Below are 19439 nucleotides of genomic sequence, written 5' to 3'. Positions count from 1 at the left end.
AGACAAGATCACAATTCAAGGTGATTTCCAATTGGAAAAATACCCAAACAAGTATAAAATTAGCATAATCAATGAATACCTGATGTGCGTATATGGTGTCATAAACCAGTGTCCAACATATGACAGCAAAATACATTGGAAGGAGGACGGGATAATCCAAGCTTTGTTTAATAGCAGCCGATCCTAGGAAAACGCCCCAGCCCAAGGTGAAGCCAAGATAGGCTTGAGGCTGTTATATATATAATAAGTGTGGATTAAAGGAAATTTTGTGGAGTCTACGGAAAAAAGGATAATTTATTGCAAGCTTCATCTTGTGTTTCATGCATACCCAGTAGGTGAGCCTCTTCATCAGGGGATAAGAGAAAAATAGAGCAAGCCAAGAAGCTCCAAGAATAAAGCTATAAGAAGAAAATGACAAACAATTACAGATAAATATTGCTATATATATTAGCAAAGGAAAAACAACTCATATATATAATTTGAGCTACCACTAGAGAACTATTTAGGGATAAAGATGGGCTTAGTGAAACATAGACTAAGGTTTCCTACTCGTCCATAATGTTTGAATTGAATATGGATAAAATTGGGTAGCTGGGTCAATGTTTGTATAGCATCTATTTTTTTTGTCAATAGATCCACTTCTATTTGAAAAGCCATTAAGACTGGTAATTAGTACCCATCCTTGTTCCCATAGAGCTTTTAGTTATCCCAGTTACTTTCACCACAGACTTTTATTTTTGTCATCAATCTTGACTCTTTATTACTCTTAGTTCTCTTTACAACCACATTCTCTTTGTTACTCCATGCTTAAATCGGTGACCTAAACATTTCATTTTTCTGCCGATATTTACAATATCCTGTTTATCCATTGGTACCGAAAATATGTTTTTTATCGGCATTATGTTTAAATTTTGTTTGAATTTATTTACATTAAATTTTAATTTTGTTTGAATTTATCTGATATTTCCAAAATATCCAAATTATCTATTACATCTGAATTTATCGATTTCTTAAACCTTTCAATTTTTTAGTGTTTAGTTTTCTATATTTATATCTCCTTCCATAGTTACTTCGCATTCTTTTCCATTGTAGATCATACGCTAAAACTGAGTATTTAGTTTGTATCATAGAATTTATGTTTAGTGTGCCAATGAATTACATAACTACATACAACATAGAGTCTCTGTTCGTAGATCACTGCTGGGCCCAAACTCGGCATCAGTGCCTAAATCAAACCTAGGAGCGGGCTATCGACAGTGATGAGGAGGCTTGCCGTTTGTTCCTAGACCTAGTAGTGACATCAAGATATCACCATCGGGTCTAGCCTTGACGCAGCATTAATAGCATGAGGGTCACTGTCGGTCTGTCCTCTACCTAGCACTAGTAGTGTCAGCCCTTGATTAGTTCTCCAAAAATGCACTATGCAAAAAGAAGATTCTTCATCACATCAAACTTGCAGTACATGCATGAAGTACTAAATGTAGACGAAATCAAAAGCTAATTGCACAGTTTGCTTTAACTTTGCGAGACGAATCTTTTGAGCCTAATTAGTCAATGTTTGGACAATAATTCACAAATACAAACAAAATGCTATAGTGGAGAATCGTGCACTATGCAAAGTTTTGCTAGGTCAGTGGCTTCAAAGGTAGTTATCTTTATTTTCCATTTTTTATATACTTATTATTACATTTCAATGGAGGTTACTATATAATATTTTACATTGGATATTATTAATCCATCACATAAACCTCACTCCCATCACATACCTCACATTATTTAATAATGATTACATCATAATTAGAAAACCACACCTAATACGTAGAGCATAAAACAAGTGGAGCATAGCCACTACTCTAGGTTATTTTGTTGCATGAGATACTTTGTGCAGTGAATATCTCCTATTGTGTAATTGAGCACATCATTTAAATAAAGGAAAAGGTTTATTTTTAGATCTGTTGAAGTATGGATTTAGTCCTTCTAAAACCAGATATGCGCAGCCCTCCAACTAGTAAAACTAGACAACTTTAGCCCTCGCTGTTTTCAAAGGTGGTTTTAACTATACATACATTTTTTTCTAAAAATAATAGAATAATAGGTAAATTGCTAAAATTCATAAATAATTCTTTTTAAATCAGAAAAATATGCAATTAGTAGAAACTTTTTTATAAAAATATACTCTGTCTTATTGAGATCTACAACTTTGGCTTTAATAATTTCATCATCCGAGTTCATTCGAACAATTCAAAAATTTATTCAAAATATGAGAACTTCGAGCAGAACTTTGAGACCATAAATGATTTCAAATGAAACAATCATCAACTACAAAGCTATAAATCGTTGTCATTTCTGCATCTGAGTTTGTTCAAACAATTCAAAACACTGAAATTCAAAAGATGAGAACTTCAAACAAAATTTTGGGACTGTAGATTTCAAATGAAACCGTCATCAGCTACAAAGTTGTGATGTCAACAAGATCTACTACTTTGGTTTTGGTCATTTTTCTATCCGAGTTTGTTCAAGTAAATTAAAAATCTAAATTTCAAAATATGAGAACTTCAAATAGATATATTATATTTTAAATAGAAGAACATTGAGATTTATAAAAATTCATAACTAATTTATTTAATAGATAGATTATATTTTTTTACAAAAATTTTGGTACCAATTTTATTTTCTAATATAAAAAGAATTATTTATGAGTTTTAGCGGTTTACCTATTATTTATTATTTTAGAAAATACATATATGCTCAAAACCCCGATTGAAACCATCCAAAGGCCAAAGTTGTTGGATTTAATAGTTGAAGGGCTGCACAAGTCTGGTTTTAGAGTTCGTGGCCTAAATCTAAACTTTAAAAGTTTGTGGACTGAAAAATAGACATTTTCCTTTAAACAAATTAATGCATGTAGCGGCAGGGCAACGAGGGTGACGAAATGAAATTCAAGATATATAGTGAGGGGCTTCACTGCCAGGTGAACACAAAACCTAACGGTGATGCTCCTGTATCATTGCCAATTTATCCTTAACCCAACTGTGATTTTAGGGCATCATTGTGAGGTTGTCCTTGTTACAGCAGTGATCCATTTGCCATCACTATTAGGTTATCCTTGAGCCCACAGTGACCATGACGGATTCTAGAATATTTGTTTTAGTCATTGCATCTATTCAGATCTTGGTGCACCTACCTAGAATACATACACGAGCTGAGCCATCAACCGTTGGATCCAACTACCATCCACCACGACCATATAAGGAATTAGCCACACTATCTATGGTGAAGCATAAGGTGGAGAGTAGCATGGCCATTTTTATAGGTATCCTCCTCAAGATTCCTAGGGAGGAGCCCTTCTCTAGCATAGGAGCAACTGCTTTTCAAAGGCACCAAAGAATGTTTGCGACGGTGAGGCCACGCTAAGGCCATGTTGCACTTTGCATAGGCTATCTAGTTGGGGCCTGTTTGGCAGAGCTTCCATAGTTGATTCTCCGGTGAATCTAGCAGTAGTTCTGTCAAACAGTTTATTAGAGAGAAGTGATTCTCCACTGATTTTATGAAGTGATTCTCTGAAATGAACTAAGAGACTGGGAGCTGAAAAAGTAGCTTCTTCTGATTCTGGGAAGTGATTCTCAATCATGATTTTGAGAATTTATGCTAAAGAATCAAAGAGAGTCACTTTCAGCCACAGAATCACTTCTCTTAGAGAACCAGCTTCCATAGAGCCTTGGAATAAGATGGAGCTCTACAAAACATGCCCTTGGTTGTTAGTCTACTCCTGAGTTTTGGGTTGCTAACGTGTGGCCCTTGATCTGACATAAAAATTGTTTTAATTCCTTATATATGTCCAATAAATACTGGCAAAAATATTATAAATTTTTTTCATACATGTTTTTCTTGGTTGCACGTTATATACCTATGTTTATGTCCATTCGTTATTTACTTTTGAAACCTCATGTTTCCTTTATTAACTTGTGCAAATGTAAAGTTGTGTCAGAATTTAAGGCGCCTATGAGTTCAAAACTGACCCGAGGTATGTATATTTTAAAGTTTGACTTGAGTTACATTAGGTTTATCCATTTTGTCAAAGATGTATATAACTCCTTTATTAAAATTGTTTGAAAATTTTGTGGCAAACATGTACACCCATAATATGTTTCCATGTAAAGTTATAGATTTTCATGAACACTTTTAGATATTATTATAAATATTTTGTGGTAATCTAGAGATAGAAGGTCATATTTTTCGGATTGATGGATAATCCCCCCAGCAGAGGACGGTTCCATTTTGAAGACTTCTGGCCTTCTCTTGATGGTTTTCTGGATACAGTGGAATCTGCATGGGGATCTGTCCCACCTTGCAGCTGCCCTGTGGAGACACTCTCATTGAAATTGAAGGCAACAACAAGAAAACTATAGAGCTGGAGTCAAAAGAAGGTGGGGCATATTAGATCTCAGCTTGCTCTGGCAAAGGAAATCATTCACCAACTTGAAATTGCACAGGACAACTGAGTGCTTCAACCCAACGAACTCTGGTTGCGCAACAACCTCAAGAAGCATGCGCTTGCCCTTTCTTCCTTACTGAGAACAGTGGCCAGGCTGAGATCGAGAATGGGCTGGCTTCGAGATGGGGATGCAAATACAAAGCTTTTCCATATGCATGCACGTTACCGAAAGAGAAAAAATTTCATTGCAAAGTTGAGGGAGGGGGACAGGACCATCACAGCCCATGAGGAGAAAGCTTCTGCAATTTTTGAGTTTTACTCTAATCTAATTGGGTCTAATAATGACTGAGTCAGAACCATCAATCTGGATGCCCTGAACATCCCTAGACATGATCTCGAGGCCCTAGACATTCCTTTCATGGAGGAGGAAGTTTGGAACACCATTAAAAATTTGTCGTCAGATAAGGCCCCTGGCCCAGATGGATTCACAGGGAGATTCTACAAAACCTGCTGGCCAATCATTAAGGAAGATATAATGGTTGTCCTGCATTCTATATGGGGAAAAAACTTTAGAAACTTGTGCATGCTAAACTCTGCTTATATTTCTTTGATTCCAAAAAAAAGCAGAGGCTGATCAGGTAAAGGATTTCAGGCCCATTAGCCTTGTGCACAGCTTTGCCAAACTTGCGACCAAAATCTTGGCCAACAGATTGGCTGGCCACTTGGATGCAATGGTCTCCCCCAACCAGAGTGCCTTTGTCAAGAGAAGGTTTATCCAGGATAATTTCATGTTGGTGCAACAGACTGTAAGATTCTTGCATTCTCAAAAACAGCCTAGCATTCTCCTCAAGTTGGATATCACAAAGGCATTTGATTCCGTCTCTTGGCCATTCCTAATGGAGGTGCTTAGCCAACTGGGGTTTGGCTCAAGATGGAGGGATCTTTTATGTAGGCTGTTGACTTCATCATCCACTCAAGTCCTCCTTAATGGAACCCCTAGAAAGGTGATACATCACAGGAGAGGACTTCGGTAGGGAGATCCCCTATCTCCAATGCTCTTTATACTTGTCATGGATGTCTTGAACTAGATGATTACTAGAGCATCAAAGGCTAAATTATTTCAACCATTATCCCGAAGACCTCTCCAACATAGAATCTCACTATATGCTGATGATGTAGCACTCTTTCTCAGGCCGACAGCAGCAGATATTTCATTATCTTTGAGAATCCTTGACTTATTTGGAGATGCTTTGGGGCTTAAGACCAATGTGCAGAAAAGCAATGTTCTGCCAATTCACTGCTCTGAAGAGAATATGAGCCTAGTACAGAACCTGCTATCGTGTGAAATGCTAGAGTTCCCATGTAGGTACCTTGGATTGCCTCTCTCAACAAGGAAGTTAACCAGGGGTCAATTCCAGCCCATTATTGATAGAATTGCGGATCAACTACCTGGTTGGAAAGCTGACTTGATGACTCGGGCTAGAAGGGTTGTGATGGTACAACATGTCCTCACTACTATGATGGTTTACTTGGCCATGGCAATGGACCTACCCCCATGGGCAATTAAAGCTATTGACAAGATTAGAAGAGCCTTTATATGGTGTGGTCGTATAGAAGCAAATGGTGGGCACTGTCTTATTGCTTGGCCTAAGGTGTGCCGTTCAAAGGAGCTTGAGGATTGGGAATCTCTGATCTGAAAGCACTTGGAGTTGCACTACGGGTAAGATGGCCTTGGCTTAGGAAAACTGAACCTCAAAAACCTTGGGCCAGTTTGGCTCTCCAGACTAGAAAAGAAGTTGAATGTCTCCTGATGATGGTTGTGGTCACTGAGGTAGGAGATGGGGCCAATACCTTATTCTAGAAGGATAACTGGTTGGATGGCAAAAGCATCCAGAGCCTTGCCCCCAGTTTATCTGCCTCTATGTCAAGGGGAAGAGCAAACATAAGATCTATTAAAGATGCCCTGGACAATGATCTTTGGTTGGAGGATATTCAGGGAGAAATAACCATTGACGTGCTATGGGAATATCTAGAGTTGTGGGATATTATTAATGCGGTGGAACTTTAGCAAGGAATCCCTGATAAACACATCTGGAGACTATCCTCATCAGGACAGTACACAGCGCAATCGGCCTATGAGGCTCAATTTTAGGGGGCTATCCATTTTGAGCCATATGCACGCATTTGGAAAACTTGGGCACCTCCCAAATGTCGATTCTTTATGTGGCTGGTTGCCCACAATCGATGTTGGACTGCAGATAGGTTGGCTCGGAGAGGTCTCCCGCATCCTGCTAGATGCCCGCTTTGCGACCAAGAAGAAGAGAACATTCAGCACCTCCTCATTAGGTGTGTCTTCGCTAGGTAGGTCTGGTACTCCATCTTGCATTATGCAGGCCTCTCAGTCCTCACCCCATAGCCATCTGATATAGCCCTGAATGACTGGTGGAGGAAAGTGGAGAATTGTGTGGACAGTGAGGTGCGCAAAGGACTGAACTCGTTTATCATCCTGGGAGCCTAGACTATCTAGAGACATTGAAATGATTGTGTGTTCAACGGAGCTTCACCCAGGTTGGGTACAACCCTGGTTTTGGCCAAGGAGGAGGCCCTTTTGGGGAGCTTGGCACGAGCCAAGGGTCTCCCCCCGTGAAAGGTCCTTGTGTGGTTTTGGTAATTGAGTGACAACCTAGGTGGACTAATTGTGTTTATGTGAGATACACAGGTGATTAGTCCACAGGTACATGTGTGTGAGCAACATATGCCATGAAGGTGAAAATGGCTTGGAGATGTTGCAAAGCTCACACATGTGATGATGAAGGAGCTCATTGCACATGAGACATGACATTGAGTCATGTGATCAAGGTGGAGAAGATCAAGACAAGACTTGGCTTGATGGACCGGTTGCAAGCATGAAGGGCAAGTCGGAGGCTTTGGAGCGATGGACCGTGTGGTGGTGAAGCTTGAGCAAGACTTGGCGCCGATGGACGAAGGCAACGGTGAAAAGCAAGTGAAGTCAAGATCGATGAACCAATATGATCACGTGATGATATGAAGTGGATCATATTATTGTTGATCATGTTGGTGCATGTGTTGCATCGAATTGGAGGCGATGGAATGGAATGCGCAAGGCAAAGGTATAACCTAGGGCATTTTATTTCACCGGTCATAGGTGTGTAGAGAAGTTGATGATCGGGTTTAGGATAGATGGCCGTATTATCAAGAGGGTCAAACTTGTTTGCATATCAGTCATCTAGTGCCACTTGAGTGATCTAACTTTGCATCATCGCTAGGATCAAGTGGCGTGGCAAGTTGAGTGGTTAACACCCTTGAAAATATTTGTGAAAATATGCTAACACATGTGCACAAGGTGATACACTTGGTGGTTGGCACATTTGAGCAAGGGTGAAGAAGTTGGAGGTGAAAACGAGTTAGTTGCGCTGGTCACAGTATGACCGGACGTGTCCGGTATGGAGACCGGACACGTCCGGTATGTGGCTCAGGACTGGACTGCACAGTGTGACCGGACGCGTTCGGTTTGAATTAGCAAAATCGGTGTTCAGTGGTACAGTCGATCGGACGCTGGCAGCGTCCGGTCCGGTGTGACCGGACATGTCTGGTCATCCATGGGTGCTTACTATACTCGACCGGACACTGAGGCTCAGCGTCTGGTCAGTTTCTAACAGACGCATCCGGTCAGCCCTGGAGGCTTACTGGACTCGACCGAACACAGCGGTAGAGCATCCGGTCGTTTCGGACTGTGCGTCCTGTCATCTTGTCAGAGAGCCATTGGAGGCAACAGTAGGACATGTGGCGATCAGACAGCTACCGAACATGTCTGGTATAGCGATCGAACACGTCCGGTATTCACGATCGGTGCGTCTGGTGCAGCGTCCGGTGCTGCGTCCGGTCGACTCGAAAAACGCCCAGTGAAGGGGTAATGGCTCTATTTGTTTGTGGGGTTATAAATAGAAGCCATGGTCAGCCTTTGGCCAAGAGCTTAGACAAGGGGAGCACACTAGAGCCTTGGTGGCTTATGTAGTAGTGCTTGGGTGCCCTCCATCTCACACATACTTGATAGTGATCATCCGATTGTGTGAGTGAGCGATTCTAGTGCGATTGCATCGTGGGGTTGCATCGAGTGGCACTAGGTGATCGAGTTGCAAGCCGGTGGTGGTTGTTACTCTTGGAGGTTGCCACCTCCTAGATGGCTTGGTGGTGGTCTCCGTCAAAGCCCACAAGAAGCTTGTGCGGCGCTCCAGAGAAGTGCTTTGTGAGGGGCATTGTGCTCGCCCCGTGGAAGCCATGAAGAGCAACTTTAGTAAAGCGTGTCATTGAGCTACCCTCACTTCCGGGGTAGGTTCTTGCGGCGCCCGACATGCGGGCTTGGTGGGTGATGCCAATTAGCCACCGAACCACCAAGTGAGCGGTCGACACAACGGGGTCTAGCGTGTTGGCAAACACGTGAACCTTGGGAGAAAAATCATCGTGTCAACCTTGTTCTTCTCGTTGGTTTGCATCCTCATTACACAAGCTTGTATTTACTTTCATATACATTGTGCTTGTGTAGTTGCTCTTGTAATTAGTTAGCTTGTGTAGCCACTAGTTACCTTCTTGCTTATGTAGCATAGAAGTAGCTCCCTTGCATGGCTAATTTGGTTTGTGTAACCTTGTTAGTCACATTGCTTAGTTTGTGTAGCTAAGTAATTGCGCTCTCTAATTTGGCATTGGTTGCCTTATTATTGAGCATTGCTAGTGAGCTTAGTTGGCTTTGTGCTTTTGCTTACTAGCATGTGTAGGAGCTCCCTTGTTGCTTAAAGTACTAGTGGCATAGGTTTGTGTGACCTTGCTCCTAGAATTGGTTAGGCGAGCTCTAGCTAGCCCGGCACCTTTGTTGCTTAGTTAGTATCTTTGGAAGGTGCTAGAGAATATAGATAGAGGGGTGTAGTCTAGGCTAGACCGATAGTTTTAATTCCGCACTTATTTCGGTTAGCCGATACGATTAATTTTAAAAAGGACTATTCACCCCCCCCCCCTCTAGTCGCCATCTCGACCCTTTAAATTGGTATCAGAGACCGGTTTCTCATTTGTGGTCTTCACTGACCTAAGTGGATGGCGGCTTATGGGCTAGATGTTGATTGTCCACACATTTTTTATGGCACACACTTTACACAATGGAAAAATTGGATGATATGCAATTTTAAATTTATTTGCCCTCAAATGTGGTGGATGGTAGATGTAGGCTTTTCTTATGTGTTGGATGAAGATAATCTAACTCAAGCACAAGAGAAATGCCTAGAACTCGACATCCTAGCTACTAACATCATGTATAGATCTTTGCATGATTGCATATTTGGTGAGATCATCAACATGAAGACCGCCCATGAGATTTGGAGTTATCTCAATGAGAAATATGGGACGGTCTCCGATGATGGTGATGAGCCCAAGATGGAGGCACATGAGTGTGTTGAGCATAACCACAATTTGGTGATTGAGGAAGATTGCTCCACCTCATGGTCAAGTGAAGATGATAATAATCATGTCACAAGATCACTTGACAAGATTGATGATGATGCCACAAGTGATGCCAATGATGATGCTACTCCATGCACACTTGATGGTGATAATGATGGATCATGCTCAGGCTATGAGAGTGGTGTTTCTTCAAGCTCTCCAACTACATCACATTGCTTCATGTCACAAGGTGACACTAAGGTATCTAATGCAAATATGATTGATCTTGATTCATATGAGGAGCTTCTAGATAGATATGGTTGCATAATCAAAACTTTAGAAAAAGAGATAGCTAAAACCAAGAAATTGAAAAATGAAAACTCTTTTCTAAAGAACGCATGCGAACAACAAAAGCATCTACTTTATGTTACTACTTGTTCACATGAGGAGCTAAAAGTGGCTCATGAGGAACTTAGTGTTGCTCATAATAACTTGGTACACGACCATGCTTTTTTCACTATGAAGATTTCTAATGGAAAAACTAAAACTAGTGAGAGCTCATCACATGGGTCAATTGATCAATCACATATTGTTACTAACCCTTGTGATGTAGGCAAGAAGCATGTATCCACCTCTTGTGATGATTTATTAGAAATGCCATGTTCTTCACATATAGATGCTTGTTCTACTTCTATGTCTTGTGAGACTAACCTTTTGAAGGAGAATAATGAGCTAAATGAACAAGTGGAGAAATTGAGCAACAAGTTAGAGAGGTGCTACAACTCTCAAGTCACCTTTGAGCATATGTTAAAGACTCAAAGAAACTTTGGTGACAAGAGTGGAGTTGACTTCAAGACTAGCAAAGTCAATCATCAAGAAAGCCGCAATGACATAAGTGGCATTGGCTTCAACAAGAGCAAGATCAAGGGCAAAAGATGGGGCAAGAGAAGATATGAAAGAGAGATAAAGAAGCAAGAACAAGAGAAGCTCTCTCATTTCATGTGCTTCAAGTGCCATGAAGTGGGACATCTTGCAAATGGTTGCCCCAATAAAGAAAAGCTCAAGTTGAAGAAAGAAGATGAGAGGCTCAAGCATGCCAAGTGCTTCAAGTGCCGCACTTGGAGTCATCTTACCTCAATGTGTCCAACCAAGCAATTGGTAAAGCAACAAGTGAAGCCTCAACCAAAGCCACAAGTTGAGCAAGAGAAGACACCCAAGAGCAAATCAAGATCAACCATGAAGATGGTAGTGATTTAATGATGATGAAGAAGAAAACAAGAAGGGGTGGAAAGGCAAGGCATCCAATGCAAACTCAAGATGCCAAGATGATGAGCAAGAATGAAGATGAGAAGAAAGATCATGCTCACATCAAGTGTTTCAAGTGTGGAAGTGTGGGACACTTTGCCTCTAAGTGTCCTACCAAGCTTGAGAAGAAGGCTCAAGCAATCCATGAGAGGCAAGGCAATGAGAACCATCATATGAGCAAAGAAGAGAAGGCTCAAGCAAAGAGAAAGTGCTACTCATGCCGAGAAAGGGGACACATGGCACATTCATGTCCCCTAGGTGATATTTCTAAGCCTATTTCAATTGTTGATAATAATATGCTTAGAAAGGATGGCAATGGTACCTCATTAGTTGCAATTGCAAAACATCCCGCTATTCATACTAAGGCTATGCCTAAGTATGTTGCTCCTAACTTGAGAGGACCCAAACTAGTTTGGGTACCATCAAAAAGTGGATGATTGTTTGTAGGTATCATTGGCATTGGAGGCTTGGTTCAAATGATATTCATCTTGTTGATCATGTAGTTGAGCCAAGTATTGCTAAGTGATGATCATTATCCCAATGCCATGATAAATTGAGTGAAGTCCAAATGTGCTACAACATACAAGTGCTATAATTCAAGTTGTTGGTGATTCATTGGATATATTTGATGACTTAAAAATAATTGAAGTTGAAGCTTGCTAGTTGGATGATCATGAGCTAACCAAGGTATATCTCTTGTTGATCATTTTATTTGGGTGCATATGAGTTGATTGAATTGTATAAATATGCAAAGTTGCTTGCTATAAGTTGATTGAATGGATAATTGCTTAGTAATCAAGTTTGGATTGATTTGCGTTGGATAAGTTCATGAGATGACTTTTAGTAAGTGGTTTGAATGGATATATGTCTTATGGAAGTATTCAAACAAGTTAGTTTCAAGTTTGATTCACATTTGATGAAGTATAGCTCAATTGTTGAAATCTGTCCTATAATTGAGAATCTGAGCTAGCTGTGATCTTAGCCATGTTTGAGTAATCAACACTTATTGGATTGGCATAAAAATTGGTGTACATGCTCTAGACTTATGTTATAAGATGCTGTACAATTTTCATGAGAATTGGATAAGAAATGCTTCGGTTTTGGAGTGGATCTTGTCAGCTATAGTGCAGCAGTTTTCAGCATGTAGCAGTGGTAGAAGAATTGATATATGGCAGCAATCTAGAAGTCAAATAAAGCTCAAATTTTTACAGCTACTAGATAACTTAGTTAGTCACATCTCCACCAAATTTCGTGGTATTTGGATTTGTACTTTGGAAGATATGCTTATTTCTTTGAAGGGTACAAAATCTGTCAGAAAAGTGACAAATGTTGGATTGATCTAGAGTCACTTTGATTGAAAGGTCCTCAAGTTGGAAACATGTTTACAAGTGTTTGAGGTACCTAAGTTTGGTTTTGAGATGATCTAGAAGCATGGCAAGATATGAGTACAAGGCCATTTGATTGTGGAGTGTACTTTGCACACCTTTGGTACTCAAGATGAAGATCAAGATCAAACTCAAGTTGAAGATGAAATTTAAGTTCTAGATATGATTTGAGATCATTTGGTAGAAAGAAAAGGACTTAAACAAGAAGAAAGAAAATGACTTAAAGAAGGAATCAAGGTTACTCACCAAGTTAAGTCCATCACTTGGATCAATCAATCAAGTCATTTTAAGTGAGTATCAAGAATAATTCTTGGAGAGAGGTCACTTCTCCCTAGTGTAGGGGCTTGCCGCCTATGTGTAGATGAACCAAGTGTGGTACTTGGAAGACTAACATAGAAGTGGTGATCTGAAGAACATTTGAGATGCTTAGTTGAAGCAACCAAAAGGGTTGATCAAGAAAAGCAAGCAGCACCCAAAAGAGAGCTAGTCATAATATTTCAAGTGGTATTCTCACGTTGATGCTCTCATGCAAGCATTGATCAAAAGATAAAGCAAGCCAACCACAACAAGAAAGTGCACTTGATCATAAGTGGTATTCATTTCATATGGGTGAAGAATAAAATTCAACATGGTATCTATTGGTCTTCACCAAGCTTATAATTAGATTTCACATTGCTATTGGAGTAATAAATTGGAGTAATGTTCATGATCATTTCATCCCTTACTAGTATGCGATTAGTACATATAGTACATGCTTCATAGGATCATGCATAACAAATGAAATGTTTAAATTCATAGCCTACCACTATTGTTTGAATGATTACTTGATCTAGTGGTTAGTATATGAATTTGTTCATGAGAAAAACCCAAGTACTTGACTCAATTTGGATTTCTAACAAGTGACAAGTACAACATTGGCAAAATAACCCTTGCAAGAGGTGTGAAGAAGCTTGTCATTGGTTCAAACCGGACTTGGAAGCTTAGGCAAATCAATTTAGTTCAAGTCAATCATAGAAGCTCATGATAGTGATAAGAGTACAAGCATAAGACAACAATGCAAATGGATATCTAGTTTGTTTGTTTCAAGTGGTATCTAGACACAAGTATTTCATCAAGATTTTATAAGTGATGTCTAGATCAACTCACAAGTGATATCCTATAAGTGGTACTCATAAAGATAGCAAATGTTCAAGAAATGGTCTTTATTGATAAATCAAACAAGTGGTTCCATACTAGAAGATTCTTTCAAATGGTATCTACTTCATACAAGTGGTATTACATCTATATATGATATCAACCATGAAAGATGATGGTTCCACAAGTGATCCTCAACTTTAAGTGATCATCAAATGAAGAATGCATCCCTCAACTACAAGAGCTCAAGTGTATCAAATGGATGACCCATGCTATCACATAGGGGGAGGTGTCCCACAAATTGATATCAAGATCAAAGATCCTATGTGTGGTATCTCAAGAAGTCCTACACAAGATACAAGGGGTACGAGTTACAAGTGGTATCTACAAGTGGTGTCATTCCAACAAACAAGTGATGTCCATAAAAAATGCAAGATTCAAGCCTCAGCCATCTACCCCAAACGTATACCTTTGCATCAATGAGAAGCTCACTTTTTATGGAAATTGATGACAAAGGGGGAGAGATTGTACAAAGATATGAAAGCTTTGAGATTGAGATTGTACAAAGGGGAGAGATAAGATATAAAAGCTCAAAGAAGTAGAGGTTGGACATAGACATGGACAAAGAGGGAGCAACATTGAAGAAAAGAGATGGATCAAAATTCTTGGACAAGAGAAGCACACAAGTAGGGGGAGCAAGCTCATGAACTTTGATTGATTGCATTTGATATGTGCATATTCATGTGCTTGCTTGCATTGCATAAGCTTTCAAATTCAATATTCATGCTTGTGTGGTGTATGCTAGTTGTAGAACTTGAATGATGATTTGATATCTAGCATGCATAGGATGATAGCTAGACACTTGCTATGCATTTCAAGTAATGCTAGTACCTTGCTTTTAATGTTAATCTCACAAGGTATCTAGTGCTTTTTATTTCCAAGTGTTATCTAGCTAACCATGGTGCTAAGGATGAACTTAAAGGTGCAACTCTGATTGGTACACGCTTCAAAGGTTTATTCTATATATCTTTGCATCATTTTGTAGTAATTACTCTCCCACAATTTTAATCTATGCATATGTGCGAGCTTCAAATCAAACACTTTAGCACATATGTAGGGGGAGCTAATACTACCATCTCGGGTTTATGGTACTTGTCCAAAATCATTTTCACATGGTAAAATTGCTTGGGCAAGCAACATGAATCCAAAAGAGCTTAATTTCCATATCTTTGTAGAGTTGTCATCAATTACCAAAAAGGGGGAGATTGAAAGGTCCTTGTGTGGTTTTGGTAATTGAGTGACAACCTAGGTGGACTAATTGTGTTTATGTGAGATACATAGGTGATTAGTCCATAGGTACATGTGTGTGAGCAACATATGCCATGAAGGTGAAAATGGCTTGGAGATGTTGCAAAGCTCACACATGTGATGATGAAGGAGCTCATTTTACATGAGACATGACATTGAGTCATGTGATCAAGGTGGAGAAGATCAAGACAAGACTTGGCTTGATGGACCGGTTGCAAGCGTGAAGGGCAAGTCAGAGGCTTTGGAGCGATGGACCGCATGGCGGTGAAGCTTGAGCAAGACTTGGCGCCGATGGACGAAGGCAATGGTGAAAAGAAAGTGAAGTCAAGATCGATGAACCAATATGATCACGTGATGATATGAAGTGGATCATATCATTGTTGATCGTGTTGGTGCATGTGTTGCATCGACATTGGAGGAGATGGAATGGAATGCACAAGGCAAAGGTATAACCTAGGGCATTTCATTTCACCGGTCATAGGTGTGTAGAGAAGTTGATGGCCGGGTTTAGGATAGATGGCCGTACTATCAAGAGGGGCAAACTTGTTTGCATATCGGTCATCTAGTGCCACTCGAGTGATCTAACTTTGCATCATCGCTAGGATTGAGTGGCGTGGCAAGTTGAGTGGCTAACACCCTTGAAAATATTTGTGAAAATATGCTAACACATGTGCACAAGATAATACACTTGGTGGTTGGCACATTTGAGCAAGGGTGAAGAAGTTAGAGGTGAAAATGAGTTAGTCACGCTGGTCACAGTGTGACCGGACGCATCCGGTATGGAGACCGGACATGTCCGGTATGTGGCTCAGGACTGGACTGCACAGTGCGACCGGACGCGTCCGGTCACCACACCGGACGCGTCCGGTGTGAATCAGCAAAATAGGTGTTCGGTGGTACAGTCGATCGGACGCTGGTAGCATCCGGTCCGGTGTGACTGGACACGTCCGGTCGTCCGTGGGTGCTTACTGTACTCGACCGGACGCTGAGGCTCAGCGTTCGGTCAGTTTCTAACAGACGCATCCGGTCGGCCTTGGAGGCTTACTGGACTCGACCGGACACAGCAGCTGAGCGTCCGGTCGTTTCGGACTGTGCGTCCGGTCATCTTGTCAGAGAGCCATTGGAGGCAATGGTAGGACACGTGGCGATCAGACAGCTACCGCACACGTCCGGTATAGCGACCGGACACATCCGGTATTCACGATCGGTGCGTCCGGTGCAGCGTCCGGTGCTGCGTCCGATCGACCCGAAAAACGCCCAGTGAAGGGGTAACGGCTCTATTTGTTCGTGGGGTTATAAATAGAAGCCGTGGTCGGACTTTGGTCGAGAGCTTAGATGAGGGGAGCACAGTAGAGCCTTGGTGGCTTGTGTAGTAGTGGTTGGGAGCCCTCCATCTCACACATACTTGATAGTGATCATCCGATTATGTGAGTGAGCGATTCTAGTGCGATTGCATCGTGAGGTTGCATCGAGTGGCATTAGGTGATCGAGTTGCAAGCCGGTGGTGCTTATTACTCTTAGAGGTTGCCACCTCCTAGACGGCTTGGTGGTGGTCTCCATCGAAGCCCCAAGAAGCTTGTGCGGCGCTCTAGAGAAGTGCTTTGTGGGGGGCATTGTGCTCGCCCTGCGGGAGCCACGAAGAGCAACTTTAGTAAAACGTGTCGTTGAGCTACCCTCACTTCCGGGGTAGGTTCTTGCGGCGCCCGACGTGCGGGTTTGGCGGGTGATGCTAGAGAATATAGATAGAGGGGTGTAGTCTAGGCTAGACCGATAGTTTTAATTCCGCACTTATTTCGGTTAGCCGATACGATTAATTTTAAAAAGAACTATTCAACCCCCCCTCTAGTCGCCATCTCAACCCTTTCAGCCCGCCAGATATCAGAGGGGTGGGTTAGGCTTAGTTTTTGGACTCCTATAATGGTCGCCTTTCTATCTATAAAGAGTGATTAGATTCCAGAGGATCTAGTGTGTGTGTTAGTCTATGTATGTCTCTTTCTTCTACTATTAATACAATGATACGTAGCTCTCCTGCGTGGTTTGAGAAAAAAAATATTACCACTGTAAAATAATTAATTTTTCATCTATCTTCATAACAAATGCTTGAGTGGACAAATATAATTTTATTTCATTTTTTGAATTTTATTGCAGTACACATAGTTTGATTTCATATTTGTTTTTTATGGGCTTTCAAAAATCATTTAAATTGTAAAAAATAGTGAGTCAGTTCTAAAATTTATGAAACTCTTGGATATTATATATATCAATTTTTTATGTTCTATATATAAAAACAACAATTTTACATGATAACCGACCACTTCAAAAAAATTACATAATGCTAACAAATACCTTTTTGGGAAAGATGTACAACATTTACCCAACTAGACTAATATTAGCATCGAAGCCAACAAACGTGTTATAACTAGTCGTAAAGTATGGGTTATGTATGGTTGATGTGGCATTGAAATGACCACCTCAAGAACCTTATTCTGATAGCACAGGTGAGGTCTTGAAGGTGCCAAAGCCTTGCGGAGGGTCACTACTACTGCCGGGAGAAGAGAGTGGGTCAAAGCGTCTCCCTTGTCCACGACCCTAAGAATCAATTGGATCATGCTAGTTTCAGCAACACTTTTTGGATCCGACGTGGTTCCGTCTTCATGACAAAGGTGTATGCGGAGGGCAAAGAGGATTTCTCCGACAAAGCTCATTTTCAGACTATAAACGGTGAAACAATGGGTGTATTGTAACATCCTAAAATTTGCTACTTTGGAAATGTAGTTAAATTGATTTAATTTTGAATTTTTGTGCTCATGAAATGTAGGAAAAAGAATAATTTTCATTATATTAAAATTCATCATAAGGAGTAGCAACATGGATGTGCATACATGCCGGTGCATTTGATTTTTTTGGTCGAGTAGTTTTGATTAAAATTTAAAATGATTTAAATTGCTTTTGGAAAAGAGTTTGAAAATGGCTTTGAAGTAAAAGAAAAGAAAATTAGAAAATAAAAGAATTTAAAAAATTGTAAAATTTATTTTTGGAAGCCTACCAAAATTGCCCATTTTATTTGCGTTGAAAAGTATATTTGAAACTCTATTTGAATTTGCATTTGGTTCATAATTGAATTTAGTTTTAAAAATAAAATAGAAAAGGATTTGTAAAATGGAAAATCCTCTCTCCTCTCAATTTGGCCCGAAGGCCCACTCACTCTCTTCCTCATTTTTTCCCGCAGCCCACTTCTTTTTTTCCTTCTCCCCTCTCTTCTGGCCTGGAAGCCCTGCAAGGCCAGGCCCCGCTCCCTCAATTCCTCTCTGTAGGCCGGCCCAGCTAGAGTCAGGCCCGTGCGCAACCATCCCTCCCTCTCTCGCTGTGACTGGCGGAGTGGCCCCGCTTGTCAGGGCCATCTTCAACCCGTCGTGGCACCGGACTCCATGGAGGAGTCCGTGTCAATGCCGACAGGTCGTTTTGGCTTGTCTCGCAAGCTCCCCCACCTTATAAGTAGTAGCGATACCCCGTGCTGCCCTACCCTAAGCCCAATCGCAAGCCGCCACATTGCTCGAGCCCTAGCCACGCTGTCAAACCCTAGCTCGTCGCCGCCACATGCGACTCCACCGTTGTCGTGCCCCATCGTTGATTAGAGCCGCCTTCAAGTCTTCGTCACGAGGTAATGAAGCCAAGGTGCCGCTTTTGCCCTCTCTCTCGCCGTCTCTGTCTCTCACGCCGCCGCCATTGCTTCGCTAGAAGGTCCGAGCTGCTAGAGCGAGCCTCGCGCCGCCCCTGTGCCATCTCAACTCTCCCAAAGCCCTAGATCGAGTTCGCCTCGCTTCCCTTGTTCTCCCCGTGCTCTCGCTTCACGCAACCCTAGCCTCTAAGGCCGTTTTCCTTTTACGCCGATGAGCTCGGTCGTCGCCGCCCATGGCGCCGCCACAGGAGCGCCACTCCAGCGACCCCTATCCCTCTTCTTTCTATCTTGTCCGTCTGATCTGTGGTTTACGGTCCAGATTAGAAGATACCTCTTCGATCCACGGCATAGTGCTGGACTTGGTCCACTGTCCCACGTCAGCTGGTCCATGGCCGGCACACCACCCCGGTCCACTCCTACATTGCCACATGGCGCCCACGTGGACAACGACCCAGTCAACCCCACCAGAGCCAGCATTTTTGCTAAAGAGACCTCGAGTTTTTATGAAATCAACTCGTAGTCTACCCTCTGTTGAAAGTAATTCAACATATGCCCCTAGATTTTCTGTTTCAGCCCCTGTAGTTTTCCCAAAATGACGCTCGGTCCATAGGACTATTTTAATTCGGTTTTTAATTACTTTTAATACGAAAATTGATTTCAAAATATTTACAAAAGTGCCACTATCTTCATTAGGCCATATCTTCCCCGTTTTAACTCTGATTTGACCCATTCAAGTTGCGTTAGA

The 19439-nt window shown here is 41.3% G+C and overlaps 1 protein-coding gene across 1 annotated transcript in view; it reads right to left on the bottom strand.

The window, feature by feature from the left end:
- LOC136491778 (4-hydroxybenzoate polyprenyltransferase, mitochondrial-like) overlaps positions 1-19439 on the bottom strand; it is an 88540-nt gene that overhangs the window by 534 nt on the left and 68567 nt on the right. Inside the window, exons 4-5 of the mRNA XM_066488013.1 lie at positions 329-398; positions 80-229 (exon numbers count right to left, since the gene is read on the bottom strand). Coding sequence (XP_066344110.1) covers positions 80-229; positions 329-398 — 220 coding nt within the window. The remainder of the gene's footprint in view (positions 1-79; positions 230-328; positions 399-19439) is intronic.

The sequence above is a fragment of the Miscanthus floridulus genome, chromosome 11 (genome assembly GCF_019320115.1).
Source record: "Miscanthus floridulus cultivar M001 chromosome 11, ASM1932011v1, whole genome shotgun sequence".
Lineage (NCBI taxonomy): Eukaryota > Viridiplantae > Streptophyta > Magnoliopsida > Poales > Poaceae > Miscanthus > Miscanthus floridulus.
The sequence above is the reverse complement of the archived record's forward strand: the minus strand, read 5'-3'. Positions and strand labels throughout refer to the sequence as shown.